General features: G+C 40.6%; 3 protein-coding genes across 8 annotated transcripts in view; all 3 read left to right on the plus strand.

Annotated features, from left to right (window-relative positions):
- The window catches only part of col8a1a (collagen, type VIII, alpha 1a), a 29,442-nt gene extending 17,413 nt beyond the window's left edge, over positions 1 to 12,029 (plus strand). For 2 of the 5 annotated variants that reach the window (XM_088382440.1, XM_088382444.1), the window contains 3 exons: positions 1,103 to 1,293; positions 7,841 to 8,153; positions 8,282 to 12,029. In XM_088382440.1, the coding sequence (XP_088238566.1) occupies positions 7,850 to 8,153; positions 8,282 to 10,215 (2,238 nt within the window). In that variant the 5' untranslated portion in view covers positions 1,103 to 1,293; positions 7,841 to 7,849 and the 3' untranslated portion in view covers positions 10,216 to 12,029. Of the gene's footprint in view, positions 1 to 1,099; positions 1,294 to 7,840; positions 8,154 to 8,281 lie in introns of all 5 variants that reach the window. The other 3 variants (XM_088382442.1, XM_088382441.1, XM_088382443.1) reach the window with 3 other exon arrangements.
- A 457-nt stretch (positions 12,030 to 12,486) lies between these two features.
- Positions 12,487 to 14,191, plus strand: jagn1a (jagunal homolog 1a). Its single transcript, XM_088382843.1, has 3 exons — positions 12,487 to 12,576; positions 12,853 to 12,952; positions 13,235 to 14,191. The coding sequence occupies exons 1-3, from the start codon at positions 12,498 to 12,500 to the stop codon at positions 13,695 to 13,697; spliced, it is 642 nt and encodes a 213-aa protein (XP_088238969.1). The 5' UTR covers positions 12,487 to 12,497; the 3' UTR covers positions 13,698 to 14,191.
- Positions 14,192 to 14,235: 44 nt separating this feature from the next.
- Positions 14,236 to 21,986, plus strand: tfg (trafficking from ER to golgi regulator). Of its 2 annotated transcripts, none has more exons than XM_088382841.1 (8): positions 14,236 to 14,400; positions 16,481 to 16,695; positions 17,038 to 17,121; positions 17,666 to 17,812; positions 18,735 to 18,902; positions 19,052 to 19,201; positions 20,720 to 20,809; positions 20,952 to 21,986. In XM_088382841.1, the coding sequence occupies exons 2-8, from the start codon at positions 16,512 to 16,514 to the stop codon at positions 21,365 to 21,367; spliced, it is 1,239 nt and encodes a 412-aa protein (XP_088238967.1). In that variant the 5' UTR covers positions 14,236 to 14,400; positions 16,481 to 16,511; the 3' UTR covers positions 21,368 to 21,986. The 2 variants fall into 2 exon arrangements, with proteins under 2 accessions (XP_088238967.1, XP_088238968.1); XM_088382842.1 differs by having other exon boundaries at positions 18,738 to 18,902.
- Positions 21,987 to 22,503: the final 517 nt, after the last annotated feature.

Genomic DNA, 22,503 nt, shown 5'->3' on the forward strand with positions numbered 1-22,503 from the left:
GCGACCATGTTGTTTTTCCCCTGATGACGGACATACTCTCAATGACGAAACAAGACTTTTGAACTAAATGGAGATATTCAACAGAGATATTTAACTTAAATTTGGAGATAAACAGATATTTGGAGTCAAACATATTTCAAATGTTAAAATAACACATTGGTATAAAAAACAGTTAGTCATTTAACAGATAAAGAACTATAAATAACTCAAGATATTCTCAAGAAGCAGGATTTATTTGTATGTATGTATGGCTCTTACTTCTTCATATCTACTGTATGTACTCCTTTTACATGGTGCCCCTTAGTGTTCAGAATGAGTCATGACACATGCGTGTTAGAAAAACACGCAGCTCAATATTAAAATGCCATTAATGAAGTTGTCACTCTAAACAAGGTTACAGTTTAGTTGAGTGAAACTTATGCCATGTCTTTAAGTTGATTTTGAACAGTATGAAAAAAAATGGAACGTCTAATCAAATCATGAAAATAATCAATGATAAAGCCAAATAAAAAGTTGAATTTAATCCCCAAAAAATCTGAAAAAGCAAAACATCTGCACCTCATTTTAATACGTTGATACTGGCTGAACTGACGTCTGCTTTTCAGCCTTTTTTTTTTTTCTAGAACATGCTTGTTTTCCTAAATGAAACAACCTTGAGGCAGCACTGTATTCATATTTTTAAATCTATATTCATACACTTATACAGTACAGTACTCACCAGTGCTTTATGACTTTTTTATTTTTTTGGTGTTTGTGTCTTAATTGCAATAACAAATCACGTCACATCACGACGTCGGATTCTTTAATTTGACTTAATTCCTCAACTCCTCAGACTATACATACACGACGTCGGGACACACGCTTGGTTGTCGTCTGTTTTGGTTTGCCTTCAGTGTATGCCAGAACAGGTGAAGGTCTAACAATGCCAGCACTGTGGGTCATTTTAATGCATTCAGTGGATTAGATCACCAAAAGCGGGCGCCAAAATGAGTCTTTATTGTCTTTGTGGGCAGTCAGCTGACAAATATGTTTTTGTGCCACTATGTGGAATATTTTATTTTTTTGGTAGCCTCCTAACCCTCCCTCCTGTTCTTCCAAGCAGGCTCTGGCTGGGCCGCCCACCCCGTGTGGCCCCACCCTGCAGCGCATATAAGATGTGTCCACAAAGGTGGGCATCTGTTGTGCCAGAGGATTGCTCGTCAATTCCGATATTGCTGCTTTTTAACTCCCTCTCTCTCTCTCTTTCTGAGTCCCCCGTGGTGATTATTTCAACTTTGCATCTGACCCCCAAAGGTAAGCTATGCCATGCTTTTGCAGTTTACACACTTGCATTTTGGAATTAGGATGTAATTGCTAGTCTAATTCAATTAGATTATAATGTGTGAAGTGGATGCTTGCTCATGAATGCATAAGATTTTGTGGATCTGAAATTGATCCCTGAGCAATTCAATTATCTAATTTTTTTTCAATCTTTCAAACTTTTATTAAATTTAACATTTTATATTTCATTTACTATAATATCTATAATATTTATATTCCCAAAAATACATTAAAAATATTATATAGTCTTGTCAGTTACTCCGCATCTTGTTCATTTTGTGTAGTACTGTTTCTGATGAATGAATTGCACGTATTTAACCAGTTTTTATTTCTTTAAATTATTTTTTATACTATTATCCCAAATATAAAGGATAAAATATATATAACTGTATGATTTTACATAATCCTTAGTAATCCATCGTAACATTTCTTGTTGGTGGTCAAAAAGATAAAAATAAATTATTACCAAACAAAAGTTCAGATTCTAAATAAATTATTAATAGTTTGAGTTACTGCCCATGATATGACATCACTTAAACATTTCAAGGTTTAGATAAGCTAAATTTTATTTGAAAAAGACTGACATAAAAATAGTAAAAGAAGCACTTAACGGATAATAAAATAATAAAAATAGTGATCATTGGCTTATTTCTTGCATAATTTACATTTATTTTTGACACATCTTTGAAAAATAAGTGGAGGGCAAAAAAAATCAATATCTTCAAGAGCCATTTTTCATAACGATGGCGCATTAACGTTAATTTATTATCTTACTGTGAGTGTCTGGCGACCTGTTTAGGGTGTGACCTGCCTCTCACCCAAAGTCAGCTGTGCTCACCCATGACCCTAATAAGGACAAGCACCATATAAAATGGATTGATAAATGGATGGATCACTTTTTCATGATTATCTGATTAGCTGGGAGAATTTGAATAGCCTTTAAAGTGTTTGCCATCCGTTCTACCCCCAGTTTAAGTTACCAAATATGGTTCCTTGGCTTACGATGAACTCCAGTTAGCATTTAGCACCACTATTGCGCATCATTATGTTCCATGGCGTCCCTCTAAAAATGAGTTCACTGTGCAAATGTGCTGTGTGCACCACATGTGTGTACGAGTGAATGGAAAGCAAATATGCATTGAAATGTTTAGTGAGCGTGCAGGAAGCTGAAGCCAAACTGTCACATGTACGCCATGGGGGCAAGAGCACGCAGTTTGGTGAGAAGAGAGTGCCGAGCAAACACTTCCTCAATTGCTTTGCTGTGCGCTCACCGGCACGCTACTTTGATACACCCACTGGAATGTACCATAGTGTACCCATGGTACAGTATTAGGCACTTATAATGATTTCATTGAAAAACGGAGATAGCAGAATTGTCAGAGATTCCTGGTGTAATTGAATTCATGTATGGATGGGGCATATTGCTACAAGGGTCATCTACGCGGAGATACTTCTGGCGTCAAATAATTTGAACTAAGATTCCAAAAAAAAATCAAAAAGTTGTTCCCAAAAAAAAAAAAAAAACGAGTTCACATCCATCAATAAGAAATAAATCATAACACAATGGATGGACGCATTATATATATATATAATATATATATATAACACAAAACTATGGGCCCTATTTTTATGCCCAGCACAAGTCTAGTGCAATCTAACTGTGCACATTTCTTTCCTTTGGCATTTTCGTACACATGTGCAGATAGATATGGGCGTATGCATCGTTGTGGGAGTAAACATAGCCGACATGATTCCCAGCGAATCAAAACAACTCCCCTCAATCCCTTTGAATTCAGGCAGAATGAACACTTGTCACCCTTAACATAGCTGACCCCAGAGTGCAATAGGAAGCATTTTGAATGCAGTGTAAGTGTGTGTGTCTGTGTGTATATACAAACAGTGCAGACATTATTCTCCAAAATAGTGCAGGGGTCCAGTAGACAAAAGGACAAAGGGGCCTCAAGAGTTATTATGGTTGTGTAAAGGAGAAAGGCAGAGGTAAATACTTTGGGTCATTTAGTTGCTGCACAGCTGTGGCGCTGTGTGTATACACGCGTGTAAATGTGTGTGATGGAAATAAGTTTACATTATTGGATGCATGAGATGTAAAAGTGGAAATTAAACTGTGACAAAGTTAACTAATACCATCTTCAAATCGTTAGTTCCATTTTAACATTCTTAAGAGCTGTGCTTAAAAACAATGAAGCGATGTGTAAAAGAAAAGGATGATGTCAGAATAGTCAGAAAATATCCGTTGTTTGCATGCTAGCCACTATCTGCTACACGAAAGTTTCATTAGTTCATTAGTGTCTGGTAAAATTTGGTATTGAATAAATTGCATTGTACGGACATGTTTTAAGTTCCTGTCTTTAGTTGGTCAGAGCGAAACTTATTCTACTAGCAAAATGTTGCTGCTTTTGTCTAATACTGGTTAGTTGGAAAAAATCACCTGGTTCTGCTATGCGTTTCAATTACCATATGCGATATGATTTAATAACCCTTAGATACTTAATCTTGAGCCATCATCACTTTTGACCAACCAATGAGAAAGCCTCTTGCACGTCTTCTGCACTTACGTAAATGGCATCCTGTTGTTAGTAGCTCGGGTAAACATCCAGCATCTTCTGTGGAAGCTGACTCAGAGTAACGAAACGGAATTCGATGTAATGAGTCCATTTAATACACCCCTGCTTGTGTGACATGTCGGGAAAAGATGGTCATCTGGAAGCAGTGTGGCAAACAGCAGCAGACACACTCACGCACCATTCGCACAAGTATTAAACACAGCTGACAACTTGGGGGTTTGTTTATTTTTAAGAGTGTCTGGGACATGTTTTTACATGAACATGTAGGCAGCACATGTTGAAATATCCTTAATGCTAATATTAATACTACTGTTTCAATATAAATTATTCTACCATTTTACGATTAGAATAGCAAGAAATTGGCTGCATGAGGCGGAATGTCCCCACCTATGCCTGGCATCCACTACCTACTTGTTTTAAGTACCTATGTACTTAGACACATTTGTTCCCATCTACCTATTTATATTCCTACCTAGCCTATTACCTACTTGCCAACTTATTTTCCATCTGAACTACCGTAAATTTCGGACTATAAGCCACGGCTTTTTTCGTAAATTTTGAACCCGGAATCACGCGTTTTAGCTGGTGCGGCTTATAGTCTGGTGCGGCTTATAGTACGAAAATTACGGTACCTACCTAACATACCTACCTTCCTACCCTACCTACTGTACTCACACTGTAGTATACTTTGTATCTAATCATCAATTATATTTGTCAGAATTTCATGGGACAGCCACCTTTCATTACAAAACTGTAAGCATCTTAAGCCTTTATGAGTCCAGCTTTCCTTCAAATAAATAATCATGGAATTCAAGCGCAGGTCGGATTGGATGGTTCGGCGGGCCGTATTTGGCCCACGCGTCCCCAGTTGGTCACCGATCTACAGCTATCTATGGCGAGCTATGCATTTACTATCTGTGATTTCAGTGGTGACTGAATCTGCTTTTTTAATTGAATGAATTAAAGTAATTGATTAAAAACAGAGTCCTGCAGTTGTAGTTTAAACTGATCTGCACAAGTGATTCCAGAGGGCAGATTGGAGTGACGTGTGTAAAAATATGCAAACATCCATCGTTGAAAAGCTTTAAATTGAGGAGAAGACGGTTGGGTGTAAATTCATACATCTTAATAGAACAAATTGAAAATGTAAATATGGATCAATGTTTCTAATGGGCCACCTGAGAAAGCCTTGCTGACCACTGCCAATGACACACCAAGATATACCTAAACACAAAGAGTATTATTCAAAAGACAAAGAATCTATGTTTTAAACTTTATCTATAAAGTACTACTCATACAGAAGATCGCAACTCAAACGGCGTCACATTTAAGAAAAAAATCAAAAGAAGCAAATGAAGAACTCACACAAGCTATTTGTTGATTTGCAAAATGAGTTGGCACGAGCAAAAGTCATAAAATACTCCCCGACTTCTCACGCCATGCTGCACTCACGACTTCGTTACATGCACGTGACCTCACGTCTGCCCCCTGAATGGGCGACTATTGTGCGATGACACGGTGGCACTTTGGAGTGAATAACAAACTTCTTTCTATTCACGCTTCACATGCCGCCGCTGCCGTTTCCTCAAATAACAAATAACAAATTAAAGCGGTGGAAATTGCTGGTTAATTTTCACGGCGAGTGAATAAATGAGTCGCTTGGGAGGCAACACCTATTTTCACTGGGGGGATTACGCGACAGGTAGAGTAACAGGGTGTTTCCACCGCTCCTTGGTTACCGTGACAACCGTGACAAGTGAACAGGCACTCGTTGTGTCCTTGTCACAGTATTTCCATCCTTTTAAAAACATCTATTCACACACTTACTTACATCATGAATCAATATGGGGGACACCCTTGCTACAGGTCATAAATGTTCAAAGGTGTTTCTAAATATTTCTGTAACATTTAAAGGCTTGCCCCTGGTCAATATTGCTTTTGTCATTCATTCACCAAGAGGAAAATGATGACGTTAGTTCTGTTTTGTATGCAATTGACGCAGGATTTCCTTCATTGCTTTATTAGCAAAACATAAGTTAAATATTTCCTCTTATCTTGACACCATACCAGAAAAAATATTATTATGTGTGACGGAACTGTTTATGTTTGAGGGCAAATACAAAAAACACAAACAGGTATGTGCATGACATTTGACAGCAGCACAATGACGTGTATTCATGCATTTATTAATACTCAGACACTGGAGAGGTTTTCATTCAACGATATTTACTACTGTGGTGGAGAACTAGATCAGTTGTCAATCAAATGCCCTGGCACACTCATCTCGAGAAATCTTTGAACGATTTTCTGATCTGTGATTCACACACTGGAAAAAAAAGTAAGTTTTGTTTTTTTCCAAAAATCATCAATACAGTAAATCTAGTAGTGTAACGCAAATGATAACAAAATTGGGACAATCCTTTTCAGTACAGAGGAAAATCACTCAAATCACTCACATTCCTCTGAGAGACTCTTTGGCATGTCTGGCTTGTGTTGTCATGACAACAAGATCCATTCCGTTTCAAAGACTATCTCTCATCGGGGTAGACAGTGACACAGTCCTGTCAAAATTACCAGTCGACTGAGAAAAGGTCAGAGATCCGAAGGAAAAGCGGATCAGTGGCGCGGACAGTGTCAGGATGTGGCTGGGAATTCCGAAAACAACAGCCAACATGTCTTGAGTAAAGCACCAATGGGAATGAGGCTGAACTTTGATGACAGGATGGAAATCGGTGATGCAAGGAATGACAAAACTACATTATTCATACAACAAGGACTCTTATTTATGGACAGCTCCACTACACAGTAAAAATCATGTGCGTTACATCATGGTCTAGATTCTAGACCATGACGTAACCCACATGGGATTTTCTAGACTCTAGAAAATGTAGGAAGATATGTTTCATGTTTAGGCATAAAGCCAGCTGCTGGGAGGCACACTCTTGTTTTGGCTCCTGGCCAACATGTTTGCACCATGATGAGGAAAATTTATATCAACATTATTTTGGCTATGATTCAGTGAGCCACTCTTACTTGTGTCAACTGTACTTGTAGCATAACAATCAATGCACTTGAAAGTTACACTCAAAAAGCAACTTTTCAAAAAGATTTAGAGGAGTGTCGCAAGAAAAAAGCCAAAATGCCGCTAGAACATTTGTAATTTTACAAGAAAAAGTCATAATGTCATGAGAAAAAATAAATAAAACAAAATTGGAACATTCCAGAATATTAATGTTGGTATATTCTGTGGAAAATCTTTGTGATATGGCTAGAATGAGGTTGAAATACCAGAGCAAAATATTACAACTTTCAACTAATAGTATAACAAATGTTTAAAGTATTAATGAATATCAATATTAATACTAAAATTATATATATATATATATATATATATATATATATATATATATATATATATATATATATATATATATATATATAATATTGAATATTAATATTAATATTAATTTATATTAACATATTATATATTAATATTATTTTACATAAATTAAGAGTAATGTCAATACAGCATAGTTGGAATATTCTGGAGAAAAAAAAACCTGCAATTATAATAAATATATCACAGAAATAAATGTGATATAATTGCCGTGGAGAGTTTCAGGATTTTTCTCAAAGTATTACAATTTTATTATCTTTGATTATCACAGATGCTTTCACTTAACATTACAAAAAAAAATTCTTTTCAGTGCAGCTGAAATCAAATGAAAAAAAATCCTAAAATATATCTTTTTATATAGAAGACTGTAGCCAGCTGTACACACTACAAACTATGTATCATTTCTTTAGAAAAATATCTTATTAACAGCATATGCGAATATATTTTTTGATGCAATAAAATACCAAGTCATATAGTTTTGACCAATTGAAGCTGCTGTCCATCCTTGTGTAAGTCATATTCTCTTCTTCCGACACAGGCCTTGGCCATGCCGCCCCTTCGGCCCCCATTTCTCCTGACCCTGCTGCAACTTGTAGTACTTACATATCTCACTGATGGGAAGTACTACGGACACAATCAACACCCTCAAGCATACCAGCAGCAGATGCAAATGCAACACCTCCAACACATGGGCATGGGCAATGAAGGCTACCCCCAGCAACAGTACATCGGCAAAGATGTGCCCTATATGCACTATCCCCAGTACAGGAAGGAACTCCCCCAGGTGCCCATGACGAAGGGCAAAGAAAAGGCTCGCAAAGGCGGTGGCTATTATGGTGGACAAGACAAAGGTGAGGAACTTTTTTTAACACCAATTGGCATAAAAGCCACATCAGTGGAAGTTGTGGTCCTCCTGAGAAACATTATACCAATCATGCACATTTTAATATTATGTACTGTATGTGTGCATTGATCACAGGTCAGACAATCCCAAGTGGTGCTGAGGGGATTCCCCAAGGACAACCAGGTCCAGTTGGGCCACCTGGGCCACAAGGACCTATAGGTCCACCTGGACCTCCAGGTAATGGCCAACCAGGACCGCCAGGGCTACCTGGACCACCTGGTCAACCAGGAGTACCTGGGATGGGTAAACCAGGGTTGCCAGGACAACCAGGCAGACCGGGAGGACTCGGTCAGCTTGGACCGCAAGGAGAAATGGGCCCTAGAGGTGAATCGGGTCAGTCGGGACAACCTGGACGTCAGGGTCCACCAGGACCACCTGGGCTGCCTGGAATAGGGAAACCAGGAGGCCAGGGACTGCCAGGACAACCAGGGATGAAAGGAGAGCCAGGGCACAAAGGACTACCAGGACTTCCTGGATTACAAGGACCAAAAGGCGACAAAGGTATGGGGCAGCCAGGGCAACCGGGTCATAAAGGTCTACCAGGACCCCAAGGCCCTGCTGGACCAAGAGGACTACCTGGTTTTGGAAAACCAGGTTTGAATGGGATGCCAGGTCCACAAGGACCTCCGGGGGAAAAGGGGCATCCAGGACTGAAAGGACTGACTGGGCCACCGGGTGAAGGAGGACCACCGGGCCCACCTGGTCTACCAGGGCAAGGAAAACCAGGTCAAAATGGTCTACCAGGACAGCCCGGCATGCAGGGCGGGAAAGGTCATCCAGGACCACCTGGCTTGCCAGGGAAGCCAGGACTGCCTGGCTTTGGTAAACCAGGCCTCCAAGGACCAAAGGGTGAAAAAGGTATGAATGGCCCACCTGGACTCCCAGGACCAAACGGAGATAAAGGCCATGCAGGATTACCTGGTATGACCGGACCTGCTGGGCCAAGTGGTCAACCAGGCCCTCCAGGACCCAAGGGGCCATCAGGGGGTGTAGGCTTACCGGGTCCAAAAGGAGAATGTGGTGAGGGAGGACCTAAAGGGATTGATGGGATCCGGGGTGACGCCGGCACGCCTGGATTACCCGGTACTGATGGCTTACCTGGAGAACGTGGAAGTCCAGGACTGAGAGGTCCACAAGGACCAAGTGGTGCCAAAGGGGAAAATGGACATAAAGGCCTTCCGGGCCTCCCAGGTCCTTCAGGACTTCCTGGCCCCAAAGGTGAAGGTGGATATCCTGGAGAAATGGGACCTCAAGGTCCTAAAGGAATCCCTGGTATGGACGGTGTAGCAGGCCCAATTGGATCACCTGGAATTCAAGGACCAAAAGGAGAGTTCGGTCCTCCTGGTCTGCCAGGCGTTGCAGGTGAAGGCATTCCAGGACATCCAGGCCCTATTGGACCTAGGGGGAAAGAAGGCCCATCAGGACCCCAAGGACTGAGCGGACCACCTGGCCCTCCTGGACCCCCTGGCCTACCAGGAGAACCTGGGATGTCTCCGGACTTGGCAGGAGTGCTTTCCCAAATGGGCCCTGGACTGGATGGTGAGAAGGCCGGTGGCTATGGTAAAAAGGGCAAATATGGAGGAAATGGTGCAGAGATGGGCGTCAGTGGTCTGGAAATGCCAGCATTCACAGCCATAACGTCAACTCCATTCCCACCTGTGGGGACCCCAGTGGTGTTTGAGAAGCCATTGTACAATGGTCGCCAAAACTTCAACCCTGAAACAGGAATATTCACCTGTGAACTCCCTGGCATTTATTACTTTGCCTACCACATTAATTGCAAAGGAGCCAACGTGTGGGTGGCCCTGATGAGGAACAATGAGCCGGTGATGTATACATATGATGAATACAAGAAGGGCTACTTAGATCAAGCATCGGGAAGTGCAGTCTTACCTTTACAACCAGGGGACACTGTCCACATTCAGCTGCCCTCAGATCAGGCTGCAGGACTTTACGCTGGGGAGTACGTGCATTCATCTTTCTCTGGATTCTTACTGTATCCGTTGTAAGTGAAAAGTGAAGAATATTAGATGGGGTGAATTTTTGTTGCCAAAAAAAGACTCTTAAGTGGAAATCTGGTAACGTCATCAATGCAGATGAGATGGCAGTTTGGTTATCACAGGGAAATATGATGGTCTGTATATAAAACCCACTTTACACCACACAGCCATAAATCCATGTGCAATTTTATAGATTTGAAGGGATAGAATAACCTATGGAACGGCATTCACAGAAGGCCTGAATGACTTATCGGATTTCCTCAAATAGTTATCCCCTTGAATTGACAGTCTCAAATAATCGCCGGGTGCGTCGGGAATTTGAAGTCTGCTGTTAACTAAAACGTGCCAAATGAGAGATGTAAAACAGTCTCTCAGATACATTGCCAGAGTCTTGTTTTTGTAAACAAGGCTTCATGATGGTGTTACATTATATTTAGAGACTAGATCAGAGTTCCAATAGTCTGCAATGTCACTCCACAATGTAGTGTACATTCCGACGCGCCTCATTTTATTCCCCCTAGTCTGTCTCATTTCCTTTGTCATTTTCACCATTTTGATAAAAAAGATATACATTTATGTATAAATTGTTTGATAATTTTCTAGGAATTGTGTTTGTATAAATAATATGAGGACTAGATGAGGAATTAGGGCAGTTTTGATTTGATCCGGGCAAACCAAGGGAATGCAATTTATTTGTATATTTTGATGTGAGGACAAGGAGGCAATTTGTAAAGTATGCAAAGAAAGAGGGAACAAAAATAATATTCTGTTGCAATAAGGTAGCAGCTACCCAATGTGTCAAAGAATGTGAAGTTCAGCCAAAAACATGCACACATCTTTTCATTGTTTATTTTTTTCATATACATATGCACATATTGCCTTTATCAGTCATGGCATCATAGATCACAGATTTCTATTGGTCAAGGTTAACAATAGTTTGAACACTCCAGTATTAGTTACATATAAACACACACGTATATATATATATATAGTACATATACACATATACACATACACACACACACACACACACACACACACACACACACACACACATATATATATATATATATGTATTTATATATATATATATATATATATAATGATTTATTATCAATTACTTTTAATTGTGCTTTTTTAATCCTTACTCATGCCGGCTTTGCTGTAACTCTGTTGGTGATTCTAACTGATTTGGTGCTATCATACGTAATTGCGCTTCAGAGAATGTATAACTAGATTCTATTCTACGACACCCACATTTATTTAAAAAAAAACATCAACTCTGCATAGTGTTTACGTCATAAAAAAATTGTTAGATTTGGCTTGTTGGATACACAGAAAAGAGATATTTATTATAAATGTAAATTTGTACGGAGGAAAATGTCTTTTTAGAATCAAAATCAAACAAATCTGATTTAAAAATGTCATTCCTGAACAATGCCACGGTGTCTGTTTTTTACTTTTTTTTTACTGTACAGTCATTTTATTTATGTAATTGTTACTGCCAATCTGAAATGTTTAACGTCAGTAAAATGACACATAAAAGGGGAAAATTAAACTAAATTTGATGTGACAATGTGTCAAAAGTGTGGAATGTGGGTGAGTACTTATAATGTCAGTAATTTATTATTTGGACCAGTAATTGCCTTACATGTAAGTGTAAAAGGTGAAGGGGAAACTTTTGAAAAGAAAAGAAAAATGTATTTGTCCTTCCAAGCATGGTGCTAATATTGTCAGTGTAACCTGAATTAATGTTTCACTGTTGTTATGATAACTATTTTTGTCTATGCTGTTTTTCTAAATAAAAATGTTACTGAAAACTATCACATACGATTTTATTTCTATCCCAATGGATAGACAGATAGATAGATAGATAGATAGATAGATAGATAGATAGATAGATAGATAGATAGATAGATAGATAGATAGATAGATAGATAGATAGATAGATAGATAGATAGATAGATAGATAGATAGATAGATAGATAGATAGATAGATAGATAGATAGATACTGTTTATATATTTTACTTAAAAAATATAATGATAGTGATTATGTAATGAAATATTTCTTTTACATATGAATATTCTGTATATTTTTTAATATTTGAAAAACGTTCATTATTATTATTTATTTAAAAAGCATTATTACCTCAGTAACTTCAAAGCTTTTCACCAACAACTAAATTAATTGGTTACATATTGTTTATATACTGTTCAATTTGAAAAACAGTACATATTTGTAATCATCATTGAAAGACGTCAACAGTAGGCCCCGCCCACTAAGGACCAGATGCTGATGCTGCAGCCGGAGGCAATGCGCATGCGCACAGTTAACGGAAGCCGGTTGATTCTTCGCATCTTTTGTTCAGGTAATGGTCTTTTTTTAGCGACGAAACAGAGCAAACTCACAGAGACACGCAACCGGTAAGCATTGTTCGCTGTAATATTTCATTTTACACAATCTGAAAACACTCGTATCGCTGAGAGTGTGACGTGTGTTTAAATTCTTTTTAATCCAAGTGAACAGGGTGGTTGGATTACGCTAGCGGTATTAGCTAACCAGCTGTATCGCAAAACAGCAATTCAACCTGTGTGAATTTTATTTTTCATTTCAACAGTCAATTAATAAATGTCCCTTTTGTCAGTTGGCATCAATATGACGTCACGTCTTGGCCACAAAGCTGCTGCAAGCAATGGAAGTGACTTTAAATTCAGAGAGAAGGCGACTCCACACTACCAAATGAGGTAAGACACTCTCTCTTTTTTTTTTGTTTTTTTTAATACATGTCGATTTCCTCATATATGTAGTGTCTAAGGGATTGGTGTAAAGTTGGAGCCCTCTTTGAGTCTAGTGAATGGCCACCAGCCAAGTTTTTTTATATATACATACATAAATGAAATATCTTTTATGCATACATAAAAACCAACAAAAACAATTGACCAACTGTAGCAGTGCATGCTTCTCATTGACGATTAGTACACAATATGAAAATAAGAAACCGTGACGATGCATTCTTCATGTTGCAGCGCTTCCTTGAAGTCAGAGGTTCGTCGCTTGAACGTGATTCACCTTCTGGTTTGGCTGCTGGTCGCTGCTCAAATGGTCGTCAGCCACTTAAACCTGCTGTCACATGACACCGTCGCCATGCCCTACCAGTGGGAGTACCCCTACCTCCTCAGCATGGTCCCCCTGCTGTGTAGCAGCTTGTCCCTGCCCAAGAACAACATCAGCTACCTGGTCTTGTCCATGATCAGCGCCGGGCTGTTCTCAGTGGCGCCGCTCATCTACGGCGGCATGGAGATGTTCCCCCTGGCACAGCAGCTGTATCGCCACGGCAAAGCGTACCGCTTCATCTTTGGCTTCTCTGCGGTGACTGTGATGTATCTGCTCATGGTGGTGGCTGTGCAAGTGCACGGGTGGCAGCTGTACTACATGAAGAAGCTGCTCGACTCGTGGTTCAACGCCACACAAGAGAAGAAGAAGAAATGATTGTTAACAAAGAGAAATGTTTTACATATATTTTATCCTTATTTATTATTATGCAGAAATAATGTGATATTTATTCTGGTAAAGTTACAATTACTCTCATCAAGGTAATACAACATTATTATCTCAACATGAATACCATTTCTAATCATTTATTCTCAAAATTTTATGACTTTACTTTTATAATTGCTTGAATTTTGCTTTGTTTCATTATGGCAGATCACGCCTTTCTATTCCTGTAAAATGGAAATGGTGATGAATTTGATCTGAATAAAAAATTATTACTAACACTGGTACTGAATACCACGCCCAGTGACCACCTACCAAATTAACTCTATTTATGTTGAAACCTTTTTAACCTAGACCTATTTCTAATTATATAATTATACAATAGCTTTTTCAGTCGTTTACTAAAATTAATCAATACAATACATTTTCTGGTATAACATTGTGTTGCAATTCATGGTGAATTTGAAAAAATAAAACGTTTCCTTCGATATATTTCTGGTTTGACGATTATTAAATGGCCCTTTATGTGAGTTTGTACGCATGCGCGGCGTGACTGCCACGTACAGGTTGACAGCTGCAGTTGAGGCTTCCCGATGCTGCTGCCACCCGGCTCTTGCTAAGGCCAGTAACCCGTTCTCACCTTCTTTGTTTTGGGAGCAGTTAGTGAAATACAGCGTGATCTCGTCGTCACGATCAGGTAAAACACGTTCACGGGTTTGCGAACGGGTCGTTGAATCGTCTGTGTCCAACTTAACGTGACGTTTTTTCCGTTCTTTATGTGTGTGTAGTTAGCTTACATGCTAACAAGCTAGCCGGCTAATGATGTGATCGCATTTCGGCGAGCTAACAGGTTAGCTTGCTAAAACAGGTGTTGGTATACATTGGAAGTCATCGTAGTTATCATCAGGACTTGATCGCGTTCCGACTAACTTATGAGAAGCGTTTGTTTCTATTTAAATGCGGAGTCATATCTGCTGAGTATGTCAGCCTTAACCGTGATTAATCTTTTTGTCATGCTCGCTTATATACCCGTCGATCCGTGCTTTTTTGTTTTATACTACGTTAATACGACAGTTATGTATTATTAAAGGAGTTGTCGTTGTGTCAACGTTGGCATTACTGCGAAAAAAGGCCTAGCAAACTTTCACCGTCACAAGTTATTAGCACTATCTGCTCTTCTGTCAGGTGACTTGGCCTGGTAAACTTAGGGCGTCTCTGTGCATGAGTGTCGAGTTGTGGATCAACCCAATACGAAATATTAACTCGAAAATACATGTTTAGAATGGTTGTCGTTGTTAGCTGCTAACGTCCGACAATGTTAGCCACAGCCCAATCCCTAGCATCCAGGCAATTGTTCATCTGGCTAGGACACAAGGCAAAGCCTCCCAGAAAATGAATGGATTGGTCATCTTCCAGTTTATAACACTTCCTTGAACCCAGTTGTTAACATGGTTAGATTACACCGCCTCTTGTCACCGTGACTAATTAATTTTTATCAGTTTTGGGTCAAAGTCTGACTCTCTGCATTAGCATATGCAAGTCCCTCGCCAACTCAGATGATCATGCTTGACCCTTAGACTCTTGTCTGGACTCGACCTGCTTAAATTGTTAAGTTCAGTGACGTACTCAAAATGACCTACACACTCAAGCATCTCTTCCACAATTATGACCCACCACAGCAAGGCAATGCAATCGGTTCCACCCCTTTCAGATGAAAAGTTTCATTTTCAGGAAATGATAAACATCGTGAAGTGGTCAAGAGTCATATTATGTGAAAGATACTCGATAAAGAAGTCAGCAATCAACTCAACTGCGCAATAACTTGCAGGAATTCCTTGCATTCTAGCATAGATGACGACATTATGCTAGAGTTCATGACCCCAAAATACTGGACTCTGATCTTTTCCATTTTTCTTGACTGGTATATTGGGTAATAACCCCAGGTGGGTGCCCAAAAATTAGAATCAAGAAAAGCTCCATTTAAATCAGGAATTTTGATTATGTCAAGCCTTTATTTGTTTCAATTTTGATAACTTTTGTGAATGGAAACGCATGTGCTATCAATATATACCATCTAGCACAGTGGATCAACATCCAGGGCCTTTTTTCTTTTCTTTCTGTCCACACTCATGAAATTCATGACGATAACTCTACCTTGCATAGCATCACCGCTGGCATGCATCTCAAAGGGGCATGTCCAAACTACCTATTCATCCGTTGGCGGCATGGTACAGTAATGCATTGTATGAACTATGCACAATTGTTATTGTGGCTGTTTTTGTTTTGCTGATTAGCGGCGGATTACCTTGGGCAGAAAAAAAACTTAATTTTACTCAATTTATGTGTGACAAACAAAAAAAGTCACATTATTCAGCTAGCTACTCTGAGCTGTATCGATGTCACTTTCTGCATCTGTGGTTTGTTTTCTACCTTGTGCAAACTGCCACTGGGGTGCTTTTGTCTGTTGACATATTCATATTTTTCAACCAATTGAACGTTTTGCTTCGTCAGACCAATAGCATAATTGCCTAAATGTTATCACAAAAACAAGAAAAAAAGCAAACACAGCAAATTCAACAGACAAGAAGAATCCAGCTGCTTCTATCTAACCTTTGCGGATTAACATGAACTGGATGATTGACAATCTACACAAAGTGAGGGAAAAAAACTGACTCAGGGAATTATGCTATGAGGCTAACGATTTGTCAAAAAACCAAAACAAGTAGCAGAAATCAATGTAAAGAGCCCACTGTCTTTTCTCCTCCTTACCTTCTCAGGAGGTCGGAGCAGCGGTTAGGACACGGCACCATGAACGGCCAGCTCGACCTGAGCGGGAAGCTGATCATCAAAGCCCAGCTGGGCGATGACATCAGACGTATTCCTATCCACAACGAAGACATCACTTACGATGAGCTGGTGCTCATGATGCAGCGCGTCTTCAGGGGCAAACTGCAGAGCTGCGACGAGGTCACCATCAAGTACAAGGATGAAGGTGCGTCACGTCCTCTCATTGTTTGGTTTCCCTGGCCATGCTTAATTCCAGCAATAGAACTAAAATGTTTCTTCATAGCATCTGCAAAGGCTGAACAATGCAACTTTGACACGAAATCCAAATTTGTATCTTCATAGAACACTCCCTCCACGGTTGCATGATTAAAAAAATGCAATTAGATTGTTTTCAGAATTATTCAGCCCTAGTGGGAACAAAAGACTAACATAAAACTATCGTTCGAATGTTTATGTTGCCTTTGGGGTATAACGATGTGTAATGTGTCATTATTTTGCTGCACACACATTCACCATTTTCTCCCTCCACACTTTTTTTTTTTAATAGACGATGACCTCATAACCATATTTGACAGCTCTGACCTCTCCTTTGCTATCCAATGCAGTAGGATTCTCAAGTTAACTTTGTTTGGTAAGTTCATATCATTCAAAATAAGTTACTGTAGTTGGTCACTAGAGGGCAGTCCAGTTTTAGTTTCAAACCTTTGCTCCAAGACAAACAATCCTTCAGATTGCAGAATTTATCAGCCCATGTCCCCATGAACAAGAAAATAATGGGACAAGTTGTGGATGAATGTTTGCAAAAACTACAGAGAAAGGTGGTGATTATTTAGCTGATTATTTGCTGTGTTTCTTAAGATTTAACCTATTGAAAGAAAAGAAAAAAATTGTGGGTGGTCGTTAAAACGTTTTGCTTCCTTCCAATCAAAGCGGAGCCCTAGCTCGTCACATGTCGAGGGAGAAGAGAGTATATTATTGTAAAGAACATTTTTTACTTAACTTCCCCTTCATTTTCAAGATAAAGTACAGTACACATGGTATTGTCACTCATAAACATTTCTATTGACACAGCTAAGAACTGTTGGCTGATGGACAAGTTTGACGACTTCCTTGTGTTTGTCTTGATGTTCCCATGCCACTTCAAACTAAGAACCCTCATTTATTGTCATTGTTAGTGAACGGTCAGCCAAGGCCTTTGGAGTCCAGTCATGTCAAGTACCTGCGCAGGGAGCTCATCGAGCTGAGGAATAAAGTCAACACGCTCCTGGATACTTTTGAGCCACCAAAGGAGTCCGGCGTGGCCACCACAGCATCAGAAAATGGTAAACAATTAAATACCTATTGATGACATTCTTAGTTTTACTAGGGTCAGAATTCAGGTCATATTATAATTAATAATTATAGTTTATAATATAAAATGTAATTATTATTTTATGGATATTTAAAAGTGTTCCTTGCAGGCAACTTATTCTGGCAGATGTACAAAATGTCCTTTTGAAGTACTCACATGGTGAAATTTATTTTACGTATTGGCGTTCATTTTTCACCTGCTGTGAAGAAGAATCAATTTGACGATTTTGTTCAGTCACCATGCAGCAAAGATATGCTTTGCGTCTTTGAAAGAAAGTTAGTTTAATCCACTTTCTCGTGGAGACAGTATGACCGATAGCTGCAAATCGATGTGAAAGCCTTCTCGTTTCTTTAGACCGAGTGCCAAGCAGCAAGTCTGCGTCGCCGCATAAAGCGTGAATTATTGTTGGCTGCGACACGTCACACAAACCGCTGCAAATGTTACAGACAAGTGGAGGATTTTATTTTTGGAGGACTGCCTCGACCTGTCTGACTCACACTTTCCACACTGTTAAAACAGCAATACACAGAGAAGCACGGCTATAGGATATGCTGGATTAATTCCTTGTGACAGTCAGTGGAACAATTAAACAGCGCATGTTTTACATATATCTTAATAAACCAACATTTGTTCGCTAACGCTGCAATATAAAGGGGGATTTTTTAAAATCTTTTTTTACAGGCAAGTGTGTGCAAGGTTTATAATTAACTTTACTGTGACTGAAACATTTCAGTTCAATTTCACAGTTTGCCTTTTTGAAATTCCCTTATACAGTACAGGTGTCATTTTGCGTTTGGGGGAAACTTGCATTGTTTGCAAAGCACCGAAGAAATCCATGACCACACTATATTTTCCTTTTGTAGGCTCGTACTAATCAACTTTTTTCTTCTTAGAAGCAGTTGAAGGACGTGAAGGCAAGGTGGCGACAACAGACTTTGCTGCGAAGCACGTGACCCCGGTCAGCGCGGCCAGTATGTCTGCCTTTGACCCCTTAAAGAACCAGGACGAAGTCAACAAGAATGTCATCTCTGCTTTCGGTCTGAGCGAGGACCAGCCCCCAGGTATTGCACAAGCTCCTCATGACCTTTCATCTCCTGCAATTATCCTGAACTTTCTGCAGCTACTTTCATTTTGCATTGATGAGCTGTTTAACAGCTGTTGTGAGCTAGGGGCTTTGTTTCAGCTGTCTCTCTATCCTTGCCATCTGTAGCTCCGCCAGCAGCAGTAGCCCCAGAGGAGCGCTCAGGGACCCCTGATAGCATTGCTTCCTCCTCTTCCACAGTCCCTCAGCAAGGATTGCCTCCCCAAGCGCAGGCCCCCTTTTCTGGAGGACAGCAGGGAGCCCCAGCTGGCATGGATGGTAAGATACATGGAAACATAAATTTGTTTATCCACGTATTTAAACAATGATCGTCAACTCGTCGTCCTGCTCATTATGGTGGCATACACAGGAAGCCAGTGATCAGGTTTTCCCGGTTTGTCACGTGAAAATCCACATTGAGGTGGACTCAGGGCTCGTATTACGACGGTTCCAAGTCCAATAGTTAGATGACATTCAAGGCACATTTTTTCTCCCAAAATTTGGTAGAATTAGACTCTGACCGCATGTCAGGTTTGAAGACAAAATGATCCCATGTCATGTTCCCAAAAATGAGCAATAGAATGTTTTTTTTCAAAAAACATTTGCTGACTGCTGTGGCTGCAAAGTCCCTTTGCAATCCAGATGTTCCGCATCGCTTCCCACTATCTTTATGGGAACTTCTCTTTGCTTGAAGACAGTTTCCTCCCTGATTCCTGCTGTAGTTTGTCAACGGAATGTTCCTTCTCCTCCATCGTTGTCGTCTCTTCACCCGTATCATAACAGGCTGAAAGCCAAAGTGCAGGAATTGAAACCGTTTGGCTTTTTGTTTTAAGATTCAAACGGTTGCTTTTGTTGCATTTAGAACGCTGCTAATGAGTCATAATCTGAGCTAACTGTGTAATTTGATTAGAACCTGTTGTCAGACAGATGCCAGTGGGTCATTTACATTCGTGCTAATGGGGAGGAAAGAGAAAAAAAAAAAGCATAAACATGCAAATGGAGCTGCTCTACTTCTTATAATATGAATTGTGAATTAGTGGCCAAAACATTTGCATGCCGACAGGGTCGTAACAGCCACTCACCCCTCTATAGCGCTTACATAACAGGTATGATGGAGCACAGACCACGGAAACGATAAATGGCAGCCAAGTACACACACACACACACACACACACACACATTCACACGTAATAAAGACCATGGCGGTGCTCAAGTTAAACCGTGCAACATATGGCCACCGCATCAGTGCTGTGCGCCTCACTTTTAGAATGGTCTGCTTACTTAAACGTCCAATATTTGTTTGTCCAGGAAGGCACGTGCTAAATAGCATGCCTTATCGGAGTTAATTGAGTGCAGCGGTTAGCAGAGGTTTATTTTGTTTTTGCTTTGGAAACGGCTGATCAATTGAGCCTCTATTCTATGGAAACTTCCAAGTTACTTAAAATACCAACTGACAATTTGACGTTTTTCAAAGCCATCGCCCATATTTTGGGCTGCTCTGATTTGTCATTATTCAAAGAGGCACGCTTATGTTTGAGATGGCTGCAGCCCGGCCGGTCGTCCTCTTGTACATGTGCAGTGTGGTCTGGTGAAGTCATGGCTAATTCAAGTGCAGCAGGAAGTCACTGTCTGCAAATGTAGACGTGTCTGCCAAGGGGGATGCCGCACGCAAAGCCCACAGTGTCCGTGTGTGTTCCTGATAGTGGGTACACGTATCCCCCTCAAATCATTATCTTGTGTGGAGAGTGAGTGTTTGTGTCAAAGGTGACATTTTTCCCCTCTTTGTGTTACGTTCAGGTCAGGTGTATCAGCAGTACCAGGCCTCAGGTGGGTACCCTCCACAGCAGCCGGGTGCCCCGCCTCAACAGTATGGAATGCAATATCCTGGTAAGAGTGACAAATGGTCAAAGAAGCGTAGTCCTTGTTGCGTGTACATTTTAACACTAGCAGGGTGCCATTGTCGGAATGATAACATTCACACGAAAATTGTGAGCACAACCTTTGTTGCATTCTCGACCTTTTTTTTCAGCGGGGTACAGTCCCCAGCCGGGAGCCCCTCAACCTGGTCCACAGCAGCCACAACCACAGCAGTTCCAGAACTACGCACCCCCCTCTTCCCAAGCCCCAGCCGCAGGGCCGCCGGCCCCGACCCCCGGCTTCCAGGGTGGCCAGCAGCCACAGCAGCAGCCTCACCCTCATCCTCAGGGACCCCAGCAGTACCCACCAGGAGCCTTTCCTCCCCAAAACTATACTACCCAGGCATCACAGCCTGCCAACTACAGCATGCCACCCACCTCCCAGCCTGCTGGTTACCAACCTCGCCCAGGATACACCCCGCCTCCGGGCAGCACGGTCACCCCTCCGCCCGGGGCCGGTAACCCTTATGCCCGCAACCGGCCCCCTTACGGTCAGGGCTATGCTCAGCCAGGCCCTGGGTACCGATAAAAGGTGCTCGTGATTTGATCCATGACCCAACCTTTGTGATTTCAACTGTTTGGACTGGTTCACTGCTCTGACTACCCCCCCACCCCCCACCACCCCCATCATATGAATATAAAATCCAAATTTGAAACCGGCAACTCCCCAGTGTGATGCTGTTTGTACATCACTGGCCTTTTGGTGTTGTAATTATGGCCCTTTTTTTTTTTTTTTGTGGGGTATTTTCATCTTGTCATCTTTTTTCTTGTTTTTGGCTTTGTTGCACTCATCCAGAAGACCAAAACAGGCTGTTAATCCTTTTTACATCATAGCGTGAACGACATCCATATCCTTAAGATGCCTCTTTCCCTCAGACACACTAACTGAATTCCGATGTTTTGTCTTTTTATTTGTCGCCGCCATTTTTGTTTTAATCATGACTCGCTAAATGAAGGCATACATGTGGGATCAATCCCAGTCAAGGTTTCCCTTACGGTCACTACGCCTTCGCGCTTTCCCTGTCCTGTCACCAGTTTTTACAGATATTTAAAAATCTAATGACACCTTCACGTGAGATTAGTTGTTTAGTGTATAAACTGTAACGTTTTTTTTTTTTTTCATTAACACAATAAATGATTGAGACCCAGCTGAGTTGTTCATATTTTCCAAAACTTGTATTGCTTTTGGAGTTCACGTATTGGGCTTTTCCTTTCCACTTTCCTCCCAAGCAGATTTGGGAATAGTGATGTAATGCTGGTGGTATGATATTTTGTTTTCCTGTTTTGAAGCTTGTGGCGGCCTGGATGTGTTCTGACCGAGCGTGCGGTCTGGTCTCACTGCCATGTCAAACCGTCTCGGTGAACGAAGCGTTTATTAAAAACATTTTCGGTCGTGATCGAACACCCGCACGGGAGTAGCTTCCAAGCCTGAAAACGCTCTTCTTTGATGGATTTGACCACGTAATGGACGGAAAAATATGAGTGAATTGTTAAATATGGATGCAGTTTACCCCCTGAGCTTTATTTAGTTCGAAAGCAAGTGGCAAAATGGTCGCACCCGGAGATTGATAAAGTTCATAGCATTATCCCTTTCTTTGATTAGCATAAAGTTCTTAGCCTTTACCTTTCTTAAAGTCTTAAAGCATTAACAGAAGACTAAAGTTG

Source organism: Syngnathus floridae, chromosome 8 (assembly GCF_059516105.1).
Source record: "Syngnathus floridae isolate MCC-2025c chromosome 8, RoL_Sflo_1.0, whole genome shotgun sequence".
Lineage (NCBI taxonomy): Eukaryota > Metazoa > Chordata > Actinopteri > Syngnathiformes > Syngnathidae > Syngnathus > Syngnathus floridae.